This window comes from Vespula vulgaris, chromosome 18 (genome assembly GCF_905475345.1).
Source record: "Vespula vulgaris chromosome 18, iyVesVulg1.1, whole genome shotgun sequence".
NCBI classification, from domain to species: domain Eukaryota; kingdom Metazoa; phylum Arthropoda; class Insecta; order Hymenoptera; family Vespidae; genus Vespula; species Vespula vulgaris.
Window position 1 is genome coordinate 1538037 of NC_066603.1, and position 15166 is coordinate 1553202.

The 15166-nt window shown below is 30.5% G+C and overlaps 4 protein-coding genes across 9 annotated transcripts; 3 read left to right on the forward strand and 1 right to left on the reverse strand.

Moving 5' to 3' along the window:
• The first annotated feature begins 251 nt into the window (after positions 1–251).
• LOC127070525 (caprin homolog) lies at positions 252–4194 on the forward strand. The gene is made up of 6 exons (XM_051008630.1): positions 252–418; positions 1264–1482; positions 1672–2019; positions 2118–2855; positions 2939–3239; positions 3352–4194. Exons 1-6 carry the CDS (start codon positions 305–307, stop codon positions 3582–3584), a joined length of 1953 nt encoding a protein of 650 aa, XP_050864587.1. The 5' UTR covers positions 252–304; the 3' UTR covers positions 3585–4194.
• A 1145-nt stretch (positions 4195–5339) lies between these two features.
• LOC127070527 (POC1 centriolar protein homolog A) lies at positions 5340–8327 on the forward strand. 4 transcript variants are annotated; one of them, XM_051008635.1, is made up of 6 exons: positions 5340–6587; positions 6678–6888; positions 6954–7153; positions 7219–7494; positions 7562–7912; positions 8041–8327. In XM_051008635.1, exons 1-5 carry the CDS (start codon positions 6240–6242, stop codon positions 7865–7867), a joined length of 1341 nt encoding a protein of 446 aa, XP_050864592.1. In that variant the 5' UTR covers positions 5340–6239; the 3' UTR covers positions 7868–7912; positions 8041–8327. The 4 variants fall into 4 exon arrangements, with proteins under 4 accessions (XP_050864592.1, XP_050864591.1, XP_050864594.1 ...); XM_051008634.1 differs by having other exon boundaries at positions 7562–8327; XM_051008637.1 differs by having other exon boundaries at positions 7728–8327.
• Positions 8328–8376: 49 nt separating this feature from the next.
• On the forward strand, positions 8377–9201 carry LOC127070530 (copper transport protein ATOX1). 2 transcript variants are annotated; one of them, XR_007784549.1, is made up of 4 exons: positions 8377–8588; positions 8651–8726; positions 8824–9039; positions 9137–9201. XR_007784549.1 is itself a non-coding variant. In XM_051008640.1 (3 exons), the coding sequence occupies exons 1-3, from the start codon at positions 8577–8579 to the stop codon at positions 8952–8954; spliced, it is 219 nt and encodes a 72-aa protein (XP_050864597.1). In that variant the 5' UTR covers positions 8378–8576; the 3' UTR covers positions 8955–9201. The 2 variants fall into 2 exon arrangements, 1 of the variants encoding a protein (XP_050864597.1); XM_051008640.1 differs by having other exon boundaries at positions 8378–8588; positions 8824–9201.
• A 1050-nt stretch (positions 9202–10251) lies between these two features.
• Positions 10252–15134, reverse strand: LOC127070524 (SH2B adapter protein 1-like). 2 transcript variants are annotated; one of them, XM_051008628.1, is made up of 5 exons: positions 14047–15134; positions 12667–13550; positions 12389–12588; positions 12009–12257; positions 10252–11422 (listed from the first exon to the last, which is right to left on the reverse strand). In XM_051008628.1, the coding sequence occupies exons 1-5, from the start codon at positions 14589–14591 to the stop codon at positions 11285–11287; spliced, it is 2016 nt and encodes a 671-aa protein (XP_050864585.1). In that variant the 5' UTR covers positions 14592–15134; the 3' UTR covers positions 10252–11284. The 2 variants fall into 2 exon arrangements, with proteins under 2 accessions (XP_050864585.1, XP_050864586.1); XM_051008629.1 differs by having other exon boundaries at positions 11274–11422; positions 11925–12257; positions 14047–15133.
• Positions 15135–15166: the final 32 nt, after the last annotated feature.

The window sequence follows — 15166 nt, forward strand, 5'->3', positions numbered from 1 at the left end:
GTCATTTAATTAATATAATGTAAAATAGAGAGAATTCTTAAATTGATTGAATGATAATATATATACACATGTGTGTATACATATACACATATATATATGATATATAAAAGAAAAGAAAACACATTTCGTCGTTAGAGTTGGAAAGTTAACTGTGAAGTTTGCAATGCGCAGGTCCATTTATTCTCCCACCATACTGCACGCATACATACAAGCGACAACACGAGGGGTCCCCTTCCTATCCCCCACTCCTCTCGTGATTTCATTTCCATTCCAATTTCCAGTTCGCGTTTGTTGCCCGTGAAGGATGCCTTCTGCCAACCCTAAACTAGAGAAACAGGCCTCTACGGAGACCGTGGAACCCATACGCCAAGCGATTATCGTTATCGAACATAAAATACGGAATCTTGAAAAGCGTAAGGTTAGTATTGAAAGGAATAACGTTTTGATAAAAGCTGTTAGACCTACCTGTCAATCGGCGGCTTCTACCGTGTAATCCGCCATGTTTCGATACGCCATGTGCTTCACGCTCGAAAATTCGGCGATATTAGATAATTACTATACGAGCAAATATTCTTGAATCTTTCGATAATCAATTAACGAATCATGTAATACCAATTATTTTTATGTAGAATTACGATATTTCCTACCATCGAAAGTTTTAATCCGTTGTTTCGAACCTCGTGTCATGGCGGTATCCTTTAGATGTATCAAAACTTCCTCTCGTAGTTTACCTTACGGCTTCCCTTCATGTTACTTTACCTTTAATTGATCGTCCTATCTCGGTACGAGGAATAAAGATTTCGTATGTAAAATATTTTATGTCTTCTAATGAAAAATATATATTAGAAATTTTTCTTTAGGTTTTTAGTCTTCGTACCGGTTTTCTGCATTCGCATATACTTTAATACTTCATTTAATCAAATAATATGACTTTCTTTATGCCTTTCTCTTATTTATTTATTTGCATTCTTTTTTTGAAAATAGTCCGATAATGAACATTGGAACGGACGAAATTTTTGATGAATTTTATCTCTCTATTCTCGTTGATTATTTTCAACTATATCGTTTGTTTTTTTATTTTTATTTATTTTTATTTTTGATTTTTTCTTTAAATTATAATTTTGTGCACAAGGACTGAAAGTAGACTTCATTGAAATAGTAAACTAACTTTTATTCTGATATTTAATAAACTTTTTTTATTATAAATATTAATGTGTAAAATCAGAAGAAATATATTTATAGGAAAAAATTGTTTGTTTTTAGGGCAAGCTAGAGTCCTATAGAGATCTACAAAAAAATGGAAGGGAACTGAATGCGGATCAGACCAAGGCTGTAGCTAAATATGATGGAGTATTACAAACCTTGGATATTACTCGTGAATTGTATAAACAAATTGTCGGTATTGCCAATGATGCTGTTAAACAACAAAAGAAATTGGCACGTAAAGAAGCTGTTGAAAGAACACAGCAGGATATTGCTAAGGTAAGTGTCATGTCCAATGTTCGTTCGCCAATGTTTTAGTGTCATAGCAAGTTAAAGAATTAAATAGCAATGATAGACTGAATCAATATTATTTATTGTTTTCCTTTTTTCATAAAAAATTATTGTATTTATAAATATTAATAAACAGAGTGCTTGTCGCAATATTTTATGATTTTGTTTATAATGTAGGTTAGGGAAGTACTACTTATTCAGGATATTTTGACGAGTATGAGTACAAGTACTGTACGAGAAGACTTTTTAGCTGGTACAAATGGTGCTGTAAAAATGTCAGAAGATGAATTGAAATATATAGATGATCTTTACAATGAAGTTATAATGAAACATCAGCATGAAGAGGGAGAGCCAACAGTTCTTCAACAAGTACAGAAAGTTGCAGAACATTATGTAGCAATTGTTGATGGTAAACAAAGAGAAGTTGTTGGAACCACTTACAATAAATTAAAGGAAATCATACATTCTATTCATCAATCTGGATACTTTGATCAATCTCATACAGTTGAATCTGCGGTTGAGGAAGTAAGCGAATATATTCATTCAAGTCTAATAGAATATTATATTAAATTAATTAATGTTTTTTCGAACTGTGATTTTAATTGAATATATTTTTTTTACAGACTACTGAAACTACTGCTGAAACACAAATCACGGATACTTCTGTGCCAGAGCAAGTTAATGAAGAATTTAGTAACAGTGAAAGGCACATTCCACCAGAATCCATAATACCCATTCCTAGCTTTCCAGTTCAAGTTGCTCCTCTTCCTGTAGTGTCAGGCACAGCTCCAGTTTCTGGTCCAATCCCTGTTGTACCACAACCTATTCCACCACATCCAACTGCATCTGTTGAGCCATCATATTACACAAATGCAACTGGATTTGTACCACAACCACAACAACAACAACAAGCTCAACAGTCACAACAGCAACCTCCACAAGCTCCTAGAATTAATGATGTTATTGGAACTCCAAATTTTTTCTTTCTGCAAGAATCTGAACTTGATTCACCAGATGTCACTTCTCAAACGCCTATTGTATCACACATTCCTCCTGCAGTTAATGCACCTATACCTTCTCAGACATTTACAAATCAGAATTTCACAAACGCAACTGTTGTACCTCAACAGGTAATATATCAACATCAACCACCTCAAGATATGTCGCACATTCCTGGATTTGCTAATCCTAATCCACCCCCACCAATACCTATGCCGCCATCTCATCAACAAACAAATATTCAATATAGTCCTCAACACCCTGCTGGTTTTCAACAACAAGCAGCATCCCAGCCTATTCCAACACAAGGACAAAATTTCGAACAGACATCTCAACAAGATGGCCAGGAAAAACATATAGAGGTATGCATCATACCTATATATTAGTATTATTAAAATATTGCTGCATTTAAAATTCGATTAAAAATTGTGTATATCTAATATAGGAAAAAACAGAAGAGAATCAAGAAGAATCAGCTCCAGCAGAGACAGAAACAGATCAGCCAAGCGAATCTGTTGATTGGGCTCAATTAACAGAACCTACAGACTGGAATCAATCAGAAACAGCTCAACAACCTGTTCCAGACACACAGCAACAACAGCAGCAACAACAACAACAAACAACTCAACAAGCTTGGAGCGACCAACAGAGAGGTGGATATAGAGGTAGAGGAGGTAGAAGAGGTAATTCTAATGGGTACAATGGAAGAGGCAGGGGTTATCAGCAAAATGGTCGTGGTGGACAAGGTAAGAAATGTATAATGAACTTGATATATTATATCATACTAATTATGTTATAATATAAATACACGTCAATTAAAATATATTTTATGTAAAATTGTTTGTTTCGTGAAATTAGGTACATATTATCGCAATGACAGTAACTATCAAAATGGTTATCAGCAACGTTCGTGGAGTAATGAAGGAAATGGTGGATACAACGGTGGTTTTAAAAGAGGTGGAGGCAGCACAAGAGGTGGTCCTCGGGGTGAGCGTGGTATGGATAGGGGTGGACGTGGACAATATCGTGGTCAAAGAGGAGGAAATCGCGGCGGTTATGCACCTCGCGGTAAGCCTCAGGCACAACAGTAACGACTACATGGTAGAATAATGCACAGTGAAATGTTATATTAATGCTCTAAGATCACTATTCAATTGTCTATTTATGAAAAAACCTAAGTCGGCACAATACATTTGCAGCATGCTCAGAACGTTAATGTATACACATAGATCAGCATAAGTATATATACATATATATATATATATGTGTGTATGTATGTATGTATGTATGTATGCAAAAGCGCGATCGTATAAAGAACAGAATCTTTGATATTTAATGTTGCATTATACTACGTTTATCATGTACAAAGAAGCGCGCAGTATGAGTTTTATTTATAATAATATAGTAAGATAGATATAATGGAAACAAAAGTTATCATTGCATAACTTAAAACACTCTTAGTGTCTTATTATTTCACAATAAGTTATTATAACACACATGCTGGTACTTATGTCTCTGGCTTAGGATGTTTCTTAAATAAGACGATGAATAACATAACTCTGCATTTGAATTTGGTATCTATGATTATCAAAGAAAAAGATCCTATTAACATTAATGTAAAAATAATGCAAATGTAATATTGTGATATAAAAAAAAAAAAAGAAAAAAAAAAGAGAAGAAGAAAAAGATCAACCAAATTCATGAAGTGTGAACCCACTATGCAAGTATTATTGTGTTGTGACAGAAGGCAGATTTCACAGGGCAACAACTGTTCAACAACAAAAAAAAAATTAAAAAAATTATAATAATAATTTTATTATAAAAAAAATAACAAAAAAAATGTGAGAACTCATACACGCATTTCAAGGAAACACAACAAGAACGTATTTAAAAATGTAATTATAAGATGATCGTAAGAGAATAGAAGCGATCTGCTCGACTATTTCTTTGTCTTGCGGTGCATCGTTCTAGAGGATTTTTTAAGATACCAGAAAAAAGAACACAGAGAGAGCAATGCCTTCTAGTGATATAACTTCTAGACTATATTCCAGTTCCGGTCTACGAATTTGAAGCATTTAGATTAATGTTACCGAGATTTATAGTCGTAAAATGGATGAGGATACGCAAATTTATGAAAATGTTCTATCATGGATGAGTTACGTGATTCCTCTTCTGGATATTCATATTGTTCCCCTATTTTTTCTTTGTTTATTTCAAAATTCTTTAGGATCCTCTCTACATTCAATTGTTCTAAAGATATCGCTGTGCAATGTTGACATTATGCATGATTATCTGATTTATTATTTCGAAAAATGAAGACTTATTTAAAAAAAATAAATAAATAAATAAGCTGTAGTGCCGAGTGAGTTTTAGCATGGCAAACATGCTAAGTGTACAATTAATTAGAGGGTGTGCTTATGTAGTACGCCATGGACACAAACTGCGTTTGTACCGCCATGTATGCGATACGAAAAGTAATGTATTTTGTTTGTACATTTGTGTTTAATCATCCCTAATCTACAATTACGTTCAATTATCCTATCAATACCTGTGTATCTTCCAAATAAAGATCTAATTCAACCCTGCTAATTAGCCTATCTATCACATAGCTTAATGGAGGCATTTCGTCATTAAATCTGTTCTCAAAAAAAAAAAATAAAATAAAATAAAATCAATAATAAAGTGTTTAATTAATAGCGTATATGATATCAATCTTGTATTTCCTATGGCAATGTCTTTATACGTACAATTGTTCTTTCAATATAGTAGTTCAGTGCTGTATATTATACTATTCATACAATTTCAGCGTTTTTTAATGTTACTCGTAACGCGTTATTATATTTTTAAATAAATATTAACAGAATCAAACTTTACATAGATCGAGTATGATCGACGAAGCTTTTATACTCGTGTATACATACAACTAATATCGAAACAAGCTTCGTTTTTCTAGACTATCGCAATGCGTCTTTTTGTGCGTTTAAATATAATAGACCTTTCTATAAGGTTAGTATCTACATCGAAAGAAAATATTAATCTTTTATGTGTGTGTTGTATTATTGAGAACATACATATTTACTAGAAACATGTTATAAACCAGTAGAGATTTTAGTTTACGTTAATAAAAGTTGAAGAAAAAGTTGTCTAAGATATATTTAGCTTTTCTATATAATTAGGAAAATAAGAAAAATTAAAATATAATTAATAATTTAGAAATAATAATAAAAGAATGTGTGTGTGTATGTATGTGTGTGTATATATAAGTAAATTAATCTGTATCGATATAGATTATTATATAGAAACATACATGCTATTCAAGTTGTAAAAAAACTTCAGTCTCCCACTTGAATATTAGTTCATTTCCGCTTTACACCAGATGGCGCCTCGAAAAAAGAAATCATGTATTTTCTCTATCTAGATTGTCATTAGACTAGAGTAGTATTAGAACCGAGTACATTTCGTTTGAAATCGAATCTGTCTGTCCGGATTTTATATAAACAACAAATTTACTATATATTGCAAATGATTAGTTTATGAGTTACTATGTTTATTTGATAATAATTATATGTACATTATTTATTTCATTTTCAATTTAATGTTTGATACCATTTTCTTATTTGTCGTAAATACAACATACATTCGCTTCAACTTTTTTGTTAAAATAAAAAAAATATCACAAATAAATAATTTGTGATAATATATTTAATATTATTTATATAGTGTATTATTACATATACATTACAGTAATGGTGGAAACAGCATGTGATCCTACAATTGAAAGACACTTAAAAGGTCATAAAGATGCAATTACTGGTCTCCATTTTCATCCTACTAATAATCAATTAGTATCTAGTAGTATGGATAAAACTTTGATGTTATGGAATTTTACGGATTCAATTAGAGGATATAAATTAAAGGCGCATAAAGATTCTGTGTTAGATGTTAGCTATGCCCCTTCTGGAGAAATCATAGCTAGTGCATCAAGAGATCGTTCCATAAGAATATGGATACCTAGAATAACAGGACAATCTGTAGATTTCAAAGCACATTCAGGAGCTGTAAGCTCATTACATTTCTGTCCTAATGGAGAACGGGTATTTTTGTTATTATTGAAATTAATAATAGTAATATAGATAAAATATTTATCTTTGAACATTTTTCTAATAGATTTATTTATATTTCAGTTACTCAGTACATCACATGATAAAATTTGTAAATTGTGGATGTTGTGTAAAAGAAAATTTCTTTTATCGTTTAATGGACATACAAATTGGGTCAGATGTGCTAAGTTTTCTCCTGATGGTAGGCTTATAATATCATGTAGTGATGACAAGACTATTAAATTATGGGATGTCTCTACTGGAAGATGTATTAAAACTATTAATGAAGTTAAAGGTATATTGTATATGTTGTAATCATATTTCAAATTAAAAACTTTTTATTATAACTTAAATTAATAGCTCCTGCTGTATATGTGGAGTTCCATCCAAGTGGCGGTGTTATTGGATCAGCTAATATAGGTGGCTATGTAAAATTATATGATCTAAGAACAGGCTCATTGTATCAACATTATGCTGTTCACAAAGGTCCTGTACATGTTGCAAAATTTCATCCAAAAGGAAATTTTATGTTAACTGCTTCAGAAGATACTACTATGAAAGTAATTGAATCTTTTTTATATATACTATATCCTCATAAATATGTTACAATGTAAATGTTTTCTAGGTTTTAGATTTATTGGAAGGCCGTCCAATTTATACCCTTAAAGGACATAATAGTGCTGTTACATCAATTGCGTTTTCTCTTAATGGAGATTACTTTGCATCAGGTGGTGCTGATTTTCAGCTTTTAACATGGAAGACTAATTTTGATAAAGATGATAAGAATAGAAAAGTTCCTCGAATGTTAGTGCCACCTATGCAAGATATAAAATATAAGGATAGATTGTTAAGTGAAACAGATATTCATGAAGAAATGGAAGAATATGAAGAACAACAAGAGGTAATAATTCAAATATAATATGTCAACGTGTTATTTACTTTAGTAGGTGTAATGAAATTTTCTTTAGTTATTATTATCATCACTGGATTCTGTGAAATCTAAATCTGATACAAAAATTTGTAAAGGATTTATTCCTAAATTACCAAATGAAGATGTACAAGTTGAAGTGATTAATTTGAAAAAGCAGAAAGAACTTAAGAAAGACAGGGAACAAGATTCTTTATGTATTGCAGATAAAGTACCTGATTCGCGTTCTAGTCAAAGCATTAATATAATTGAAATGCTAAATGAACAAGTAGAATCACTACGAAATACTATTCATATATTAGAACAACGATTAAGTGCAGTCGAAAAAGAATTGAAATATAAATAAATATAATCAAAATAATTTATATAAAATAAAATAAGTTTATTACAAGTTAGTAAATATAATCTCACATCATTTATATTATTCATATAAAATAAGTAATACTTCTCTTCTTTCTCTTTCTCTCTCTCAAAGTACATAATTCCTTATCATGTCTGAACATTTTATAAAATTTCTAGATCTAAAAACACAATTTCCTGAAAATTGAATAATCAACTAAGATATTCAAGGACTAATTAAATTAATGACTAGCACCTTTCTCTAAAATTTGTTTTCGATGAGTCAGAAATTATAGGTTACATGAGCATTTTTGGACAGTTCGAATTATAAAAAATTAAAAAATTTTTATATTATTTATATTAAAAACTTTGACATATTAATGAAGATTTTCATGATTTATCTTGATCAATTTAGTTACCTAATCTTTATAAAAATAAGAAGGTAAACAAACTTCAAGCATAATAAACTGTCGAAAAAAAAATACAAAAGAGGGCGCCTCTCGTCGACTATATGAAAGCAAGAGAACGATTCATTACTTCCAATTGTATTCCAATTGTAGTTTATTGAAATATTTTAAAGTGCGCTTACACGATTATCTCTGTAATAAGAGCTTATCTTCTGATAAAAAACTGGTATTTCAAGAAGTATCATTTCGTTATAAGAAGAGTAACTTATTGTATGCCACGTCAAACCTTAAATATATTTTTTCGGTGATATGGCGTCACAGGTAAGAAGTTGTCATTTTATTTATTCCCGGGATAAATTATTTTTAATACTTTTAATTTTAAGGTTTACGAATTTTGGGTTGAAATGACGTGTGAGGGATGCGTTAATTCTGTTCAAAATGTGCTTAACAAAAAGGAAGGTTTGTAAAGTCTTGTGAATATTCGTATGATAACAAAAGATTTCTCATGTCATAAAGTATATAACCTTATAATGAGTAATGAAAATTTTCTTGCTAGGTGTTAATGATATAAAAGTAAATTTAGATAATAAAATGGTTTCTGTGAAAACAACATTATCTTCCGATGAGATATTACAAGTTATCAAGAAAACTGGGAAGGAGTGTAGATTTTTAGGCATAAAAAAATAAATTTGCACAAATATTACAAATATAACTACACGCAATAAAATTTTTACTTTCTCCTGTCTTGCCTATTATGCATTATTAGGCTATTGTAAGTAATTACAAAATTATTATACCAAATTATATCTTTTAAAAGAAATAATATTTTGTATTATTTTGTGTATCATTTTGTTATTTTATTTTTATAGTTATAAACAAAAAAGTATTGAATTCATAAGGTGATTTAATTATGAAATATAAATTATTAAAAGTATATTGTTTTTATTTGTGCATGTGCAAAAACTAGTAGGTATATATGTTTTTTACACACAGTGTTCTTGGATCCTATTTGTAATAATGTTTACACGAAGAACATGATGTTCTGATGAACGAACCCAAAAGACCTTAAGAATTTCCATATTGAATTATACAGCACAATGAATAAGATATAATATTATCTTAATGAATATAACAAAGAAAAAAACATTAAAATAAACAAATAACATTATTAAAAAAGACAGCTTGTACTTAGAATTTGCTTTTTTATAAACAATACTTTGCAAGTATTGATAAGTCTAGACCATGATTTTTCATACAAGAAAAATACATAACTTTAAAAAATAAATATATTAATAATAATAATATTAATAATAATAATAATAATAATAATAATAATAATAATAATAATAATAATAAACTTAAACTATTGTACTACATGAAATGAATATTAATTATTTTCCAATAAGCAAAATTACTTAAAAATGTTGACTTCAACCATAAAATAAAGTATTTAATATTATAACTTCATAAATTGTAAGAGCTTACCATTTTATTATGTAATGCTTTTAATGGTATTTTAATTTAACATCTGTAAGAATATAAAAAAAAAATTTTATTTACTTTTAATGCTATTCAATTATTCAAAGATTGATAAAAAATTTGGAGAAATGTATAAATCTTTAGAAATTACATAAGGAATGTAATTGCTCATATATTATGTTAATATTTTGGGAGAATTAATCTATTTCTTATATAGATAAAATCCTGATTATTAAAAATTCATCTGATGCTTATTAAAAATAATAAAAGATAAAATGCCCTTTAAGCCACAAATGTAAAATAAATTCTTTTTATATTTCTTTTTTTTTTTTTGTATTGTTTGTAATAAAAAATACATAATTCTTTTTCATGTCCTTAGAAGCAATGAGAATAGTTCACAAAATAAAAAATCAATTTCAATAAAATAAATAATTATCTGTGAGTAACACAATTTCAATGCAGTTTTAATTTAATGAGATAATATGCAGAAAAAAATGGAATGATGTAGGTTGTAATATGTGGCAGTTCATAATTTGCAATCAAAAATAGGTACATACATGTACATACATGTTCTCATGTGTGACATTATGTAAGTACATACATCATAAGTCTTAATTTATACAAGCCTCCTTACATATGTTAAAGCATATAGCAAAGAAAATTTCACTCATTTACAAGAGTTAAAAAATCTATTAAATATTAATATTACTCCATGTAGTTTCAACTATCCATAATTTAAAATTAATACATTGTAAAACAAATTAAAAATAAATTCCAAAATATGTAACTTTATACTTCATGCACGCAAAAAGGCTCATAAGAAACAAATTATTATGAGTTTTCTCTTTGTAAATGTCTTAAATAAACTAAAAAAAAAAGTAAATTTTTATCAAAATATTACTTGATAAATCATACAAATTTTTTAAAAATTTGTATTGAGAAGAATTTAAAAATGTTTTTAAAATTTGTGTGCACCATCATTAACACAAATAAATTCAATAGATTTACAAATTTATCTTATTTCTTATAATCTAAAAAAACGCATTTTATAAAATTAAATCAAGTTTCCAAAAGTTACTTCAAATGCTACCTTAAGTTTAAGCTCTTAATACATTGCAGAATGTAATCTTATTTTGCCAATATCATAATCATTTCCATAAAAGATTATAAAAATCAACATTATGAAATATAAAAAATCATTTATGATGATTATAAACTTGGTATCAAATGTAAAATTCATATCAATAGAAAATGGTTTAGTTGCTAGTACTTACGTTTTGAAATAAACAAATTGATTCATTAATCATACTGTAATTATAATAATGATATTGGCAAAATATTGAATTTTAAACAATGTGGTATAGCTTTTCAAAAGGCCGGTCTACCAAAGGGTATACTTGTTCAAAATATTTTAATATAGAACATATGTTTCAGAAGTTACTTATAGGAGATTTCCTTAGTTCATATTATTGATGCAACTTAATCTGAAAAACAAAACGAATATTGTTCTAATGATAAAAATTATAACGAATCCATCGTCAGAGAAAACTATACGTATTTTGAACTGCTCTGCCAGTGTTTGATGTTGAACCTTGTTGCTCTGCAATGTTATGTAGTTGTTCCAGTCTTTCCAAGGAGTCAGTGCGTGTTCTTATAGAACCTCCATATGTGTGTACCTAATTCAGTTATAAATAATTATTTTATATATCGTTATAAACATTCTTGAAAAAATTCTTAAATTTTCTGGTTATTGTTATAATAAATACAAATAAGAAAATTAACTGAATTAATTCTCTTAAAAATAATGTACAAACTGATACATAAAAATCAATTCATTATAATACCAGAAGCTTTAAGAATACACCATATGAAAAAGCGAGCTTTTTTGCCCCACTGTCATTTTTTTAAGCCAACAAATTTGTTATTAGAATAATTACATTCCAATATATTTTTGTTTTTTTGTATAGAAAAATTAGCGCGCATAAGACTTAAGTCTGAATTAAATTTCAAAGAATTAGAAATTGTACTGTACATTATGATTACTTATTTCTTGACTGATTATAATTACGTATATGTCATCAAATTTATGGATACAATTAAATTTAATTTTGGTAGAGCCATTATACTTATGAGATGAATGGAAAGAGAGCGCATCACTTTATCTAGTTATCTACTCACTGTCTGTAAATCAGACTTCAGACTGTGGGTGTTGGCCACTCGCGCTCATTCAAGAGGAGTTAGACTTCCACTGCTGACTCTTACTTCTCTGGGCTCTGGAGCTACTGGAGGTCTCCTTTCTTGAGACTGTTGCATTACGCCTATCATATGATGATGTGTCATTCGATAAGCAGGATTAGCCACCACAAATTCTGTTAGAGTAACATCGGCAGTTCCACCAGATTCAAGAGGTATGGCATTCTGACGAAAATGTTCTAACATATCATATATCGCCGGAAAACAAAGATGTTGGACACGACAATGGCCTTGATCATTTAATGTCATTCGTAAATGCTAGAATAAGAAATATAAAAAATCTATACAAACAAGGAATCAATTCTTTTTAGTCTCTTTAAGATCAAAAAGAACATTGTTTGGATTTTATTTTCTTGCTAAAATAATTTTTTTAATCTTTAATAGATTACCTTTGCTCTTCCCTGAAAGTTAAATGTTAATACAAATTCTCCTTTTCGTGTTTCACTTTGCCGGACAAGAAAGACACCATGGCCATTAGCAGAACTATGCAAGACAAGCTGTGCTGCATCTGAACGTGGCAATGTACCATGAAACCAAGGATACTCTCGTAAACTACTTGATAGATCTAGTTCACCATCATTTGCAGCTACTAAAAACAAAATTCATTAATGACTTTCACATTACTGAAATATAATCAATTGTTTCTATAGGCATCGCTATTTCTTACATTGTTCAATTTCTTGTTGCGATGAACATAATTCTAAGTTACTACTACTTCGCATACGCAATCTTGGAGGCAATTCTGGTGGATTAGATAATGCTTCCTCTGTATGCTCATGAGATGTTAATCGAGAACCTTTACTTGCTGAATTGGCCCTTAATCTATCACCTTCATTCGTGATTCCAAGTGAAGCATGTCCCAAAGAATCTGCAATTGAATCTCGTGTACCAGAAACAGGTGTAGTAGAATTTTGTTGTACAGTACGCATGCAATATTTAATAGTAGCAAGCCAAGACCTCATATCATTTGAATCATGAGCTTCTATTACAAATTCCATATTTTGTGTTTTTAACACAAATGTATTTTCATGATCTGGCATTTCAAGAGCTGTAGTTTCTCTAGCTTCTGTTATTGCAGAACAAAAAACACCACTACGTGGTTTCACTGCCTTTGGAGGAGAATAAAATTCCAACATATAACCTCCGATGGCTTTTATCAATGCCAATCTAGATTTTTCCCATTTTTGAGTTCCATCTATATTCTCTCCCATCAAAGAATTAACAATACCTTCTTTTCTACATTCCACAACAATTTTAGAAAGTTTAGTTTTTGAATGTTTATCTCTGCGGTGTTCACTATGAGATAATTCTACTTCATCGCTTTGTTGTTTATGAAAGAAACTTTTTCCTTTCTTAAGTCCTTTAAATGATAATCTACGAAAGAAGGGTTTGTGAACAGGTTTTGGTGATACTGTTTCACCATCGTGTTCAGAGTAATCACTAAATTCTTCATGTGATGAAGCACGAATTGGTGCATTGTTATTTTGAGATATAGCATTTGTATCCCTTTCGGTGAATGCTGTTTGTCGAACATCATATGCAGTTAATGATCTAAAAAGAAAGAATACATTTAAAAATCATTTATTTTGTCATACATACATTTTATAATTTATGAATATATCATTATTTCTCTTAAGGTTTTTGTAAAATTCAAATTGTCTAATTGAATCAAGTACAACGTTTGTAAACATAAGCTTTAACATGCAATAATAAGATTAGAATATATTTTTTTAACAATAATCTATCAAATATAATTCAAATTTTTTACAAAAAACAATATCCTATCTCAAAATCAATATACATAGAAAAGAAATAATTGCTGTTAACCATGCAAAGAAAGCTTCAAATATCAACTGATCAATAAAGTTATAAAAGTCAAAGAAAGTAGTATTTAAACATGTGTATTTGAAGAAATTATTACAATAAACTTGAATTGTTCTACAAAAACAAAAACTTAAAAAGCAATTGAAGAGAAATGTACTTAGAAAATATCTTTACATTAAGCTCTCACATAGACTATGTTTATCATTAAAATTGAACCACAGACCTAACAGTTCGACGCAAGTACTCGCTCTCGAAGTGCTCGCAGAAACTTTCAACAAACTTTCTGAGAAAGTCACGATGAGATAAGGTGGATCTGGCACTTTCAGGTAGATTTAGGCTGACATAAGTGCAAAAAGCCTTGGCAAAATCGGAGGCCGAGGCACGGGCGTGTCGGTCACAAAATTCAATCCAACCGGTCGCGGTGTCTGGCGTCGCGACAACCGCCGACGCCGTCGCCGATGCCGTCGTCGATGCCGTCGTCGATGCCGTCGTCGATGCCGTCGTCGTCGTCGTCGTCGTGGCCGTCGTCGTCGTCGTCGCCGTCGCCGTCGCCGTCGTCGTCGCCGTCGCCGTCGCCGTCGCCGCCGTCGTCGCCGTCGTCGTCGCCGTCGCCGTCGTCGTCGCCGTCGTCGTCGTCGTCGCCGTTGTTGTCGTTGTCGTCGTCGTCACTGTCGGTTCTATCACCGTATTCGCCGTTCCCGTCGCCGTTGTTATTGTCGTAGTTGTCGTCGTCGATGTCGTTATCGCCGTTTCTATATAAACACTCATTACCGGCGTTTACCTCGCGCTAAACGGAGGCGAGAGCTCTTCCCCTCCTGTTTTTACACCTCGCTATAACACCTCCACTGCGCAGTTCGTCGTACAAAACTCCCCTTTTACAAATCGAAGAAATATGTATTACAGAGTACACTTGCGCGTACACATAACACGCATATATCTATATAAACTATACTACGAATGATGCGCAATCTAAAGGAAATGATAAGCGCACATAAAAAAATACTGATTTCTTTTTCAATCTTTAAAAAAATACGGAAGAGAGCGATTATTTCTTTATTTTAATCGAAGAAAGCAGGCAAAATTCCAATCAACGAACTACTATTAATCCCTTAACCCTCGTTCCTATCGATAACCGGCCATATAATCAATTGTATTTATTTTCTAATTTCTTCTTGCGATAGAATTATAAATGATGAGAATCTCAACAGGAAAAGGTTAAACATTTTTAATCTTAATAACTTTGCGTTGCGTATTTTCTTTGTTGCCTCTAAATTTTCAATCATGCTTCAATTGTCTGCTGTTTTCATGTGATCGTATTTATTTTTGATGAAAATATTTGCCCA